Below are 14224 nucleotides of genomic sequence, written 5' to 3' on the forward strand. Positions count from 1 at the left end.
CGGCGGAGCAGGTCGAAAAAGAGCAAAAATCAGTTCTGATCGAACAGGCAAAGCATGCCTGCTGTACTGGAGCGACAGTCCACTCACGTTAGCCATCTGCGTCCTGTCGATTCATACGCGCCTAAAGGAAGCAGCTGCCTATGTCATTTAGGCTAACGCTAGGTACGGCCAGGATGCTAGTGGCCTACGGACTAAACATAATGGCAGAGCGGAAGATTCCATTGCGAAGGAACCACCAAAATCAGGCTGCAGCAGCAACCGTGGCCATTACAGCCGCACGATAGCATTGCATTTGCAGAGTCAGCTCGGCCACGTATTAAAAAGGACAGTAGACCCGGCTGTTACGAAGCGTAGGTCGACCGCTTGTTGATGACGAGACTGGCGTTTGACATCAGGTCGAAGGTTAAATTGGGGTTAGCTCACTTACATAGAGCGACAACGCTTTTTGGTACACATACATACATATATATATATGTACGGAGAATCGTCAATATATGGTACATTACCTTAGACAATATGGTAAGCGTCCAGCTGATCCTCGATAAGTGTAAATGGGACACGGCTGTCGCAATAGGAGAGGCGTGGCGGACCCGTCACAGGCCAGACGAGTTGACAAACCACGCACACTTTTAGTACAAAGCTATATCTGAACACGTAGATTAAGGGCAGCGCCGGAAAAGCTACCGAGCAAGTCCACGCACAAATACAGCAACAGTCACCAGTGAATAAGCGAGTAATAAGAGGAGGCTAGATTTGATAGGCAGAACGTATCTAAATTTTGGGCGGGAATCGCGAAAATTCTGAACTGATGCTGGTATACAGGTGCGCACAATTTCCCTTGGTAAGTAAAAATATCTACAGTATAAACAGGTAGATATAGTCGCTCGTTGCGACATGCTTGTTGGTGGTGGTGGTACGACGTAATACTACATTAATCAGATCATCGGAGCAAGTTTCCTTCCAGTGCAACGATTCAAATGTCCACTTAGCACTTACTTAACTTTGAACAATAGTCACGCGAGTTCCATTAAAAGTTCTGTCGAGTTAAATTACAAACATTAAATCCGTTAAATTCCAGATTGGAACCCAGCAAGGGTTAAACCTTTTGCTGTCGATAAGTCTCTCCTTTTCGAATAGGTGATTTCAAGTATCCGCTCACGCAGAAACAATGCTTCGAAGCGTTAAAACATGTGCAAATGCCCACTAGTGCAAAAAAGTGCTAGAGACAAACTAGGATAATTATAGTTTATTACAAGCTGATTTTATATGCGTATAAATCTGTCAATTTTCAAATGTTTTTTGACATTGGGTACTTTATTCACCACACCCAATTAAACCATACTGCCCATCTGGTAACGTAAGTGAGTTGTTGTGTCACAACCTATGAACGCTGACCCTCTTACAATCATATTAGTACAGCATGTCATACAAAGCTACTATACAAAACATTACCTATCGTAACCTCCGACTGGTGCCCCCATCCGTCCCCCCCCGAAATTCCGACTGACTTCGTAGCTGTAGAAGGGGACGTTTTTGACGGATATTTTTCGCCACAACATCGACTTCCCATCAACGAAATGAACCTTGGAGTAGACTTCACTGTTTTTGGATTCTTTTAACTCGTACTGGCTGACTGATTTTGCTGGGTGTGACACATCGTTTCGAGGCAGCAGGGTTCATTCATACGACAAAAAGCCCAGTGGACGACTGCTAATAGTGGCCAGATAGGTCATATTTCAGCCTTAAGGTACGCAGAGGTCTGAGCATAATTCTGTTCGGCCGGCCATGGCTCGGTAAGCCGAAGGATAGCACTGATACAGACAGTTCCCTGTGAGAGGATAGAGCGAACAGATCGACTGATGTAGACGGGTACAACGCTAAGAAAAACTAAGATGGAACGCTCTATTCATACATATAATAAAATTTTAGCTAGTCTGTATAGCGGTTTTCAAATAAGCTTTTTTCTTACTTTGTGTATTCGAAAATAAGAGCTGTTTATCTGCTTGTATGCAGCGTAGTCGTAATGTCGCTACTGTTTCGTGATAGATGGTAGACAGGCAAGTATCGGGTGCGTGTTCTTCACAAGAGATAACGGCTCTCAGCGGTAACGCATCGTAGCGGGGCATAGGCTTATTATACCTTGCGGCCTAAACACTTCCTGATATTGCTATTTCTGCCTAAACTATTTTACGATCAAACGGCTTTTTTTTTTTTTTTTTTTTTTTATATACCGATTCTTAATTAATATACCTCTCGCATATATCAGACTTATGAGCCTTGAATGAAAATACGGAAGCTTATGAATCACCGCGATCATAATGACTGGTGATCACAAAGTAACGGCTAAGCATTCTTTTTCAATGGACAGAGAGCGATGAAAAACGCTATTAGCTGATAGCTCGCTTGAGCTCGAAAGATCGGCTATTCCTGATGAAGATATTGATGCAAACGAGCCACGCGGGACGCACAGCGTATCCTCAACTAGGGATAAGTGCATTACACTTTCGACACTGAACCAACTATCAATAATAAAAGTACACAGGAAAATGGCGCGAATTTGGACAATAGGATCGTAGCAATTTGAATGCCGGCGGGCTCGAAAGTGGCTGCTGATGATAATTCAAGGTGAAGTATTCGATTGAAGTAGCAGTTGACTTTCTGCCAGCGTTTGGTCGGGCGTCGTTCGAATACGCAAACCACTGGCTTTTTTCTATGTACAGATGTACGTATTCGTAATCGTTCAGCTATGGCTATTAGAATTAGAGGCATCATAAACAAAGTAGCTAACTAATTGTTTTTTCAACGGCAGTCTTGATTGATTCATGATCAACTCGCTGAGATCGATGACAAATCCACAAGCCCATCAATGGATGCCTTGTCTTAAAACATCAGTGCCTACTTAAGATGGATACATCTGAGATGTTAAGAAACGAAGTAATTGTGAAATCGTTATATATCTAGCTAAGTATTTTTTCCATTAAGGGGTAATATTCATAAACTAAATTAAACCTCAGCTATTAAAAACTAGTATGAAAAGTTACTAGTTCACTAAACAAAATGTTTAACATCTCCGAAAAAAATGTATATAAATTTCTCAGTACAGATCATAAACTACTCATATAATACTGTTTGATTTAACTGTCCAGGTACCTTTAAAGCTGAAAAAGAGATTATCCATGAGTGAGTTCCATTCTATCGCAAAAGACTCTCGGTGGTTACTTGAACCTTTTCAAATATAATTTCAGTGAGTCCCAAAGAGACCTGAGTGGGACGCAAGGCCAAGTAACAGGGCAACTAATCTGACATTACCAAAAAGACAAGGTAGTTCAAATGAATAAGGCAACATTGTTTATATAACCGGCTTGTTGTCTAGACAGGACATACGAAGTCCTGCCACGACCATCGAAATGTCAGTAGCTATCTCTTCCGAAGATCAAGAGCATATCATTAATGAAGGTTTTGTTCTTAGCGCAAGAATAGGAATTGTACTAAATTAATCAGGATTATAAAACGTACACGTTTGGGTCGAGCGTACGGGCGATGAAAACAGAATCGAGTAGAATTAATTTACATTTGGTGATTTATTAGGCCCAAAGTTCGAATGTAAACCTGGCTCCACTTTATGGAATTGAATACGAATAATCAGTTAGCTCTTTTTGCGTGAACAATAGAATCCTGATTATGACTCCACGTAGAAAAAACAACTTCGCTATGACAACGCAATGATCGTCATCCTGTAATCTATTCTCTCTATTTTGTTGGGTCTATTGAACAGTTTCTATTTGCAATTGCCTCTTGTGTTGCACAGGTACGGTTCATCGATTGTTAGAAGTTCATTATGCTAAAACTTATCTTAGCCCATTTTATTCAGATATTACCTTATAATATTATTACTAAAGGTACATCATAGGAGGAGTACATCAAAGGAATAGATTGCCAGTAGATTACTACTAGGTACTACGATTCGAATTGAATGAGTGAACTTCGTCACCAATTATTCCTGTGTGTGTGTTTTTTTTTTTTTTTTTTTTTCTCTTTTCGATGTGGTTGTCGTGACGGTAAACTACCACAACGTTCGGTTTCGGGCTACATATCTCTGTATTTATCATACGGATATCTACAAGACGATCAAAGCGTCTTTTTAGAAGACTTTTTGCAAGAATGACTGTGTAACGTGATGCATAATGTCGGAGATGATTCTTTCGCGCGCCAGCAAAACGTAACTATGTTGACGCTGAAGCTGCTATCTTGAATGAAATGAGCATCTTGATAAATGTTTAACTGCTTAATAAATCTAAATTAACGCTGAATTTTACTACGCTTTTAATAATGACCCGGGTTAATTAGTGCGGCTTCGTTATTATAAGCGTCAAAAACCTTTTGTTCTCAATTCCATGCTATCCATACTAGATGAATTCAATTAGATCTAATTTTAATCTAATCTTTAACAAGGAGGAAATCCCTCATCAATGAATCTTGACCTCTATGATTTACTATTATATTAATCATTTACCTTCTGCGTTCTTCTGAATATAATTTTAAGAAAATTCTCAAAACATCTTTGCTGCTCCCTCTTACACAGAGAGCCATCGACTAACCATATTCGTATTTCTCTAATCTAGAAAGCTGTCGCGTCAATGCCAGAATGATTCTATCTGTACGCACCCTTGGTGCTTTAAACAGCAGACGTTTTTTGGACGACGTTATCATTTCTGATAAGATAATCCCATAACATGAAGTAGTTGATGAGTCCTACAACAAAGCTCAGCCATATGTTTTGTCAGAATATAAGGACCTCCTGAGATTCGAAACACTTTCAAAGTGTGGGGACGCTGTAGCGCGCCTTAGCTAGTTACAGAAACACACAAAATCCTATAACGATGAATCTATGACTATTTACAGCAGAAATTTTTTTTACGATACGGCTATAGCGTAAATGTGATAACGATAGATTGGGTAAAATTAAATAACGTTAATGAGTTGTATTGAAACATATTGTTTAAAAGTTGAGCCGTACCTAGCATTATCCAGCAATGATAAGGAAACACCGTACGGCGTTTGAGGATTTCGCATACCGCTTATAATTTTTGTAGCGTTAGCGCTTTCCATACGTAGGCGTCTCTACACAGGCCTAACCCTTCATGTTTCGATATAGAAATGACGCCTCTCATCGCACAGAGACACGTAAAAGGAAAATTCTTAAAGGAGTCATTTAAAGAGCGTTACCTCGTTGTCTGTGATTCGCAACAGTGAGCACTTCAAAAGAGGCCGTCTAACCTGAGGAAATATCAGCGGTTACCAAGGCAATCGCCTGCTGCAACGGCCCAGTTTCGATGTGTGCACATACTAGACTTCTATTCTATTCTATAGCTGAAACGTCGGTTGTTACCTTCCTGATTTTCATCTTCAGTTGCCCCCTCAAAGCGAGGCCACTGCTTATCGTGCGATTTCGTATGGCTTCGAAGCAAGTGTGCATCCTCGTGTTAAGAATTCTTCGCTGGTGATCGCTGATGTTTCACTAATGCAATCTCTACAGCAGGCCTTGATCGTAGCAAATGAGGTGACCGCTAAAAATATAGTTCAGCGCAACTAGGAAGCACTCCAAGATGCTCTATTCAGAGCGCCCCCAAGTTAGCCCCGGGCTAACTTCGACATACTTCCCATTTACTTGCGTTTCGGACAAATCGAACTGGCTGCGGATATATATATATATATATATATATATATATAGTTATACAGGGCGAAGCCTCACCAAATCATCCCGTTCCATGCCATAAGGTTATAGAAAAATATAAATAAATACAATCAAAATAAATGCCTGGATGTTAAGCAAGAGCTCGCGCTAGCTCGGTGCATTTGAATGCCATCTGGCTCCCCATTGGGCAATGCAAAGCTATTGTCTCCGACCGAGCCTTATTCGTATCTGTGTGTGTACTGTCTGTTATATGGCCTGCTTTGCAGAACATGCCATGTTGCAAGACGGCCAAAGTGGCCAAGCCCAAATGCAGACGCAACACCCGACAAAGAACGAACAGACAAAATAGAGAAATACTCTTTTTATGCGGCGCATTATCCTGAGCACGCCAAAGGCCTGAACGAATAGATATGAATGCAAGAAACCAAGAGCTGTTTTATCTTCGCAGCTAGTCTTGCTTTCCCTAAGCTGTCTTGTCTGGATATGCGTATCATCATTTGATGCTTTCCAGGAAGAAGCCTGCGGCTGAAACGAAATCTCGCTGAGAGTCCACGGGAGTGTAACGCAGATTGGCCGACCTCTGGATATTCTCGATCTGGGCGTGCATGATACGGTCGTATTATTGTTGAACAGTGTAGCAATTCAAATACCATTTATCGACTAAACATAGGGTTATCGACACGAAAAGAGAGAAGGGTAAAAGAGAGGCAGACGTGGCGACCAAGAATCGAAATTATTGCACGATGTATAGAAGGCACGTATACTCACTCGTTCGTGTCAAAAATGGACGGTTATGCCAGCTGAGTTATTAAAAAACAATGCCGAAACATTATACCAAGTATCACACTTGCAAGACCATCTAACAGCGAGTGATAATATGTCAATGCACATGAAGGTCACGTAAATTAATTGTTATGTACATGTCTGCCTACGAATGCTTCAAGGAAACGAAGAGGATCGCCTGTAATCTGTTGTGGTTCTTAGCCACCTAAGCGACTCCTTCCGTAGTAAAATCACATCAGCTAATACGCTACTCATACCGGAATAGGACTGCTGTGCCTATTGATCCAAAAGTCTGAATGATCTGCTTCAATAACTGATACGGTAAGGCCCTAATTTACATTTGCCCAGCATGTCTACAAAATAAGAAAATTCGCTAAATGTATATATATATAGGCTTGTTACTATACCCACCTGAAAACTAAAAGGGAAAGCGGTTTCCGTTTTGCCATACCGGCTCCAGTCTTCTTGTACATCCTTCGGACTTTCCTCGCATGTCGCTTCAGCCACGACTCCATACGTCGTGGAGACGGACCGCAGCAGGACGGTACCGAGTTAAGCGAGTACATCGAATCACCGGACGCTGCACAATCAGGCGCAATGTATGTAGGCTTCGAAATGACCTGAGGCGTCGTCGAGCACATCGTACAGCACGCGTTTTTGCATGGCGTGCTAGATGAGTTGTTGCATGTCAAGGGTTTCTGTAGCAATAAACGTCTGCTGGATAATTGTTGTTTGCTGTTGTGGACGCGTGAGGCCATCTGGTGCTCTTTCAAAAACGCCAACGGCTGGATCCCGACTGATGTACTATCGAAGGACATGGCAGTGTATTTCTTGCTCTTCGGAAAATAATGAGCACCGCGTGGACGGCGTTAAACAAGATGAGTTCGGAAATTGACTTCTGCTATATCTTAGGTAGATAGAAGAACGACACGGTTTGAGTATAGAAGGCACAATTATAGTCACACGCCAGAATCCCTGTGTTACTTCCAACTATATCTATATATAGGATGAATAGAAAAGTCGTAGTTCAATGTAATTCGCAATGGCTTTAAGGTAACGCCTTCTTAAGAAGCCTGCTGCAGGAACACCCACGTTGAACGAGGTGAGTTCCTTCTGTTTCAACTGCTGTGTATAGGCACGTTATCGTCTTCTTGTTCATACGCCACTTTTCTGTGCTAGTTTTCCATACAATCAGTTGCACTAGAATTGCACAGTTATAAAAAGCGCAAAAGCTACAGGAAAACCACGCAGTCGTGTTGCAGGGCCTCCCAGCTAACGGCGTATTCGAAGCAAGGTGAAAGAATCCTGCAATCACTGCGGTAATACAGGAGCAGGGATCGGCGGTAACTACAGTAATGTTGCAAATGTTATGTAAATATCTAGTAGTCGTCGTCGCCAATGCTGCTGCCGTTGCTGCCTAGGTTTTGTTTTTCTTACGCAAGCAAAGCATTCCCTTCGAACGACTTCATGAACTCTGAGCGCCACGCGGGTTCATCCCTCTATTAATAGAGGAAACACGTTGCTGTTAGGAGAGGGAAAGTCGCTCGATAGAAAGGACAAGAAGGGAAGGGGCGATAGACAGATTAACTTATCGCGAAGCTTTTTTGGTTTTGTGGCGAAGCCGGGAAGATGATGGCGGACGAGTGCGCGCAAAACCGGGGGCGCTACGAGTGAATCAGAACCTCAGAACAGCTTTGGCGGGATATGCCAGGAGCGGCGGCAGCCACGTCACCGGCTCCTTTCTGAACTATGAAACTGTAGATAGGAACGGCTATGGCAAATAGCATTCGACAACTACGATAGCAATGATAACAACGGTTACGACAGCGTAGCTAAAAGAAACAGGTTACCAAGTGGCAACGCAAGACAGGGCCAGCTTTCTTTGCGAGAATGAAAAGCCACTAACCACCTGTGGTACCCTCTTCAGCAGCCCAACGATTCTGTTGTGCAGAATGCAGTATCTCGTAAGTGCAGAGGGACTGTAGAAGGGACGAAACATTTGTCTACAGTTTAAAAGATGAGTGCTAATCATTATAATTTCAACGTTATTTCTATGGTTGCTGCTACTTTTTAAGTTAGGACAAGTACAATAATAAAAAAAAAAAAAAAAAAAAAAGGTAAAAGACAATACAATGAGGTAAAAGCGAAAAGAAATTACGTTCCTGTAATTGTTACAGAAGGTTTTGCTGCAAGTTCAATTATGACCGATTTAATACGTTATATCGTGTTTTTTTATTCGTATTTGTTGATAATAAGAGCTATTAAGTCACAGCCGCGAGGGCGACAAACGAGATTGTTGGGCTGACTGATGTTATTTTGGGCATACTTGCCCGAAAAGTAGCCCTAGGGAAAAGAACGTATCCTTCGAACAAACAATTATTTCTTTCTATACAATAACTATATGAGAAAGAATATTCATTAGAGACAAAATTAAAGAATATTGCTCTAGAAACGTATCAGAAGTACCCGTCTATCGATTAAGTTGTTCAGTTAATATATTGTTATGATGCATATGTAAGGGTACTTCAAAAAAATCTATATATATATATATATATATATATATATATATATATATATATCAGATTAGCCGGTTTTAGTACACTCGTGTTATTATTTTGCATTAAAAAAAACCTTAATGAACCTGTGAAGATGAAAGCAACATGACAGTCTTATATAGAAGATTCGCGATTATGGAGGCTAAGACAAATAGACGGGTAAACCCTGTCGTCGAATGGTTATATATATGGCGAGAACTGTATTCACTAGATAGGCCGTCATCGCCCTTTGGCTTATAGCGAAATTCGGCAAAGAAAAACTAAAAAAGCTGGGCCTTAGTCGGGTATAAAGTTACATAGTCTGGACGAGAGCCTTAGGTCGGTTTTTACGTAGAATTGCCAACTCTAATAGCTTCCGTAAGCGTAAATTTATAAAATTTACGCTAAATATGAAACTCGTACTGAACTAGCCGTGACGGCCAATTATAGTGCAGGCGCGTCGCGCCTTGCTTGTAAACCCTAATAATTTTACAGTTGTTAGAGGACGAACCTTCCTATTTCCGTTGATTTCCGTGACCACAGACCTTTTATGCTACTTTATCGAAACTCGAAATGGTCCACTTGTTGGTCTATTTGTCAAGAAGCTCGCTGTCTGAAATCGCGAAATGGCTAGGTCCATTGTCGGAAATACTTACGTTATAGTTGGCCAATAATTCGTTTCAAAGTAAGAGTAGTTCGAGCTTTCACGTCAGGTACTATATACATTGCCGTAGAGGGCTGACTCCTATTGCTAAACGAAGTATGTCTATGCCCGCCTTTAAACTCAAACTACCACGTGATTTAAGGTTGCCAGACAAAGACGTTACTACTGCGCTATCATAGGCACAATCATTAGCCCTATTGGGCAGCCAAGCACCATCAATATTAACTTGGTAGGGTCCATGTTTTCCCGTACGAGTGATTTCTACATGGCACTTGACAAAAGAACAGAATGATACTGATTCAATATTTAGCATCTCTATTAAATGAGATATTGTATGTTCCTACAATGCCTTCGTTTATAAATGATCGTGAATGGCATCATTGTATCGTACTCGATTTAAATGCATTGGCCGGTGACGAGTGCTTTTAACATGTTATATATAAGTTTCTATATAATATCCTAAACAGTTGTTATCGTTGGTTGTGTGTTTTTTCATAATATTGTAGCTTGTGAAAATTTCAACAAGCCTGCTTCCTTCTTTGCTGATTACTTTCCGCTTAATCATTCAAAAAACGTGTCTGAAATGGCAGAGCCGCTATATGCCGAAGTAGTCTGCTTTTGTTTATCAAGTGAGTGAGTCGCAGGTATTGTTCGACTTTAAGTGAGCTATAATTCATCATAACAGTAGCGTGCTTCGTTCAATAACTATGACTAAAATAAGAACAATACCATACTACATTTGACTGAGCGTAACTCATCATATACGCGATCTAAATAGAAACCAAAAGCTCTGTCTTGACTATCGAATGAATAAATGGATTACTCACACAGACACAGACTTCCCCATGCCGCCTAGTCCATAAAGCCAGACGACAGCGCAATCTGCCGTCAAGGCAAAGCTCCTGGAAAATAACAACTGCCAAGATGACCCCTATGATCATGGTAATGCGACCCCAACCGGGAATGGCATCGGTTTATTGCTTTTTTGTAGCCATTCTTCACAAGTTGGCTTATCTTAATTTGTTTTGGTGTTCAGCTGGATCAATCGGATCACTTGAAATATCCGGCCTCACAAACTCGAACTAATTGAAACAGAAAAAAATCATACAAAAGAAATACTGTATGCTTGGCCCGTGCACCAGCGCCGCCATTGATAGAATGGTCATCGCTATCAGAGAACTGAAATCGCTTTCGAGATGTTTAACCCGTTTGTAGAGGCTTTTGTGCATATTATAATCTCGGCGCGTCGCAAAGATAAGCATAAGCGAATGACGTCATTGAGACTGTCACAACAGTGGCTGCCGGCCAGTTGACGTGTGGCGTTTGGACGTCGTTCAGGCTAAGTTCTGTCGTGGTAGTCTTCGATAACTTTCTGTAAACGTTCGAATTACTCAGTCGAGCAAAAAGTTACCAGGAAGCTTAGCAATGAAGTTGGTCCAATCAACAGCACGAAAATATGTGTTGTTAAGCTTAGAAAAGTTTTGGACCAAGTTTGGACAGTAACAGGTTATAAATCTATACATCTGTCCATTCCTCTGAGCTATCTAACGGGATAAACGTGTTCTAAGTATCTGAAACAGTAGCCAGGTTTTAAGCAATCTTCCGTAACAGAATTTTGGCTGGCCTGCTTCTTATGCCTTTAATAGATAAGGTTTGGTCCTTATGTCCAAGCCTCGGTAGTACTATACATGCACTGTATTGCTTCACGCGTTAACGTGTTGAGCTTTTTCGATACATACATACAGCATATTTATTTTTTCTGTCATAGCTAGACAGCGTTGTCTTAGTTTGAGTGACGCATAACGCTACATCTAATTTTAATATATATATATATATATATATATATATATATATATATAACCGTGTATGACGTCGCATCGTCGGATATGTTTCTGATCAATAGCGAAAATTAACTCCTGATTCTCGCTGAGTGGTCCGCATGGGTAGGCGGTCGCTTCTCAGAATTACCCTCGATTCTGCGTTCACGATTACCACCTGCCGCCTATCAAAATTAGAAAAAGGGCTTAATTAAATTCTAGCATAACGTTTGGTTTAATGCTCAATTTAACTTTAATTAAGCACACTTGGTAGTTCGAAACAGCTGTGATAATCCTCTGCATCCGTCTCTGTGAAATCGTCTCAACCAAACCATTACTTCCGCCGATTTCAGCGATATCCGCATGCAGGTCTTGACGGTCGTAAAAATCAACGGCCTCATTGAGACAACAATACGCAAGGTCGATTTTCGAGACATTTCCTCTTTGCCGATTTTACTTGAAACGCTCAATTTTATTATCTTGGGGTGATACTTGATTTACAGGCCTAGCGGACGGGTAGATCACGCATATTGTATAGCTGATAGGACGCTCACTGATTAGTCTTAGCGGCGTCTTCGATGCAGATGACGCACTCATTCTACTGACCATTCCGCCATATTGGTCGCAATTGCGATTGTGGTATCGCGAAGAAGCCTTGAGAAAAAATGTCCATGTACGCTTAGTGGCTATGTATTAAATACTTAATTTGCTCTCCGAACACCTGTTTCTGTGATTTAGTCTATATTAAGCACGTTACAAAAACAGTTCATTACCGTATACCGGTACGAGTGTGGCATACGTCGATGTTCACATTTAAACAGGTATAGCTTGAGAAGTGGCATGCTTGCTGTGAAATAATTAACTTAGCTCTCCTTCACAGTTTCTCTAAAACTTAATATGATTAGCAAGCATCTTTCGCGCCATTCAAAAGGCCTTGCAGAGGCAACAAAGCATCTGCCGCTTGTAGAAGATGCTCGTGTATCGTAATATCACGCGTCCAGGAAAGTGTAGCTTTAGCGTCTAGGGAGGCGCAAAAAACCGTACGGTGACATATGATGAGTCGTACACGACCATACGTGTCTTGATGTGACCATACATGATCTTGGTCACACAAAAGTATTCCATTTTGTCATCTTTTGGAACCTGTTAGAGCCGAAATCGTGTGAGCAGGTGCTTCAGCTTTGCAATCAACGTCTTCAATGTAGCGTGAATCGACGGTAAAGTCTAGATTTCTACTTTCACCGATGGACACCTACCAGCGAATAGCGAATAGTACGAAAGGCTACCTTTATCTGTAAGCTGCAATAAATACTTGTAAGTAAAATACTTGGACTTATAAGATAATTATAGAATACTTGGAATCCAAAGGGTTTTGGATAGGGCATTTTTTCCCGGTCAAGTTTGGACCCTAAGAACGTAAGAAGGGTTACAAAAAACGCACCCACTCCCAGCGACGTTTCAATATGCATAATTAGGCTAAATTTTGTCATATTCATAATACCTATTCTTCGAGAACCAATAAAACCTATTTTAGAACAGATACCGTTCCAAGTTAGCACGCGCAGTGCTTTTGTTAACATACGGTAGTCAAAGCATACTACACCGAGACGTGCATGGCCAACATTACTCACTCAGACAAAGTATAACCATAATCTTTTTACAAAAACCTTGTGTGAGTCAGTGCTTTAAGAAACGTGTTCTCGATCCGACCTGAACTACAACGGGGTAAATAACGAGTTGTCACAACGGAAAGCCGAGCAGATATGTTGATCTCATGCGTGAAACGGTCGTTCTGTCAGCTGGGAGCTTACGAACCGTGATAGTTCGTCTCGCACTGCTAAGAGACCATATCACACGTTTTTGAGTAGTATTGCCCAGTTAGTCAGCTGCTATATTTTTCCCGTGATTATTAACGCGTCAAATCAGTTCGTATATTCTCTAAGCGACTTTCGCTTTCGTAACCCAACTCAGCCGTGGGGACAATATGGCGCCGAAAACATCGAGAAATTTCCTAATATATTACCATATCTAGAAAACGAGTACATCTAGCCAAGCGGAACGACGTTCAAATATGCATTTATGTAGACTAATAAATGCCTCGCTAACACAAGGCTTTATCCCCGAGATCATCCCTGTAGTACTTTCTGGGATCAGGCACAAGTGCAGCCTAGTTTCAGATGAAATACTGTCGACCTTCGTCAAGAAAACCGTTTTTTCTTCGCGCGGCACCATTGTCTGCTCTCTTCACTGGTAGTTTGCATGATAGGCTAGCTCAGTCGCTGCTCCGAAAATAAATTGTAACAACTGTTCATGCGAAAGCTTTACGAAGCCGCCAGAAAATTATAGGCCCACTACTGGAAGCTGTATACCATGCCCCACAATGAAAAAGATGATCGTTGACTCCATTTATTTCTTCATATAATAGCACGACTCCCGAAAAAACAGCCTCACAATACAGGTGCCGTAGAGGTAAGTACATTGCCATAACACGCAAAGCCAGGACCCTCGCACAGAATTTGTATCTGACATAACTGAATGTCATATTTTTTTAGAGAAGATACCCTGTGCCGATCGGACCCGACAGATCAGATCTTCGCAGTCGAGTTCGACGACTCTGTGCCTGATCGAGCCACCAGTTTAACATACGAGTGCCCTTTTGCTAACGTGTTTCTCGGCGCCGCAGCAGTGTCCGAGACCAAGTCGTTCTTCAAGACGTTGCTGACCTACGATG

At 41.4% G+C, this 14224-nt stretch overlaps 1 protein-coding gene across 12 annotated transcripts in view; it reads right to left on the reverse strand.

Moving 5' to 3' along the window:
- LOC111248628 (choline/ethanolamine kinase) overlaps window positions 1-7937 on the reverse strand; it is a 32551-nt gene extending 24614 nt beyond the window's left edge. For 6 of the 12 annotated variants that reach the window (XR_002672631.2, XR_002672628.2, XR_002672626.2 and 3 more), the window contains exon 1: window positions 6890-7934. Coding sequence is in view for 2 of the 12 variants with exons in the window: in XM_022801287.2 (XP_022657022.1) it covers window positions 6890-7296 (407 nt within the window). In the remaining 10 variants the exon portion in view is untranslated. Of the gene's footprint in view, window positions 1-6889 lie in introns of all 12 variants that reach the window. The other 6 variants (XR_002672632.2, XR_002672629.2, XR_002672627.2 and 3 more) reach the window with 2 other exon arrangements.
- Between the last annotated feature and the right edge of the window lie 6287 nt (window positions 7938-14224).

Source organism: Varroa destructor, unplaced genomic scaffold, assembly GCF_002443255.2.
Source record: "Varroa destructor unplaced genomic scaffold, Vdes_3.0 BEIS01000004.1, whole genome shotgun sequence".
In the NCBI taxonomy this organism is placed as follows: Eukaryota; Metazoa; Arthropoda; class Arachnida; order Mesostigmata; family Varroidae; genus Varroa; species Varroa destructor.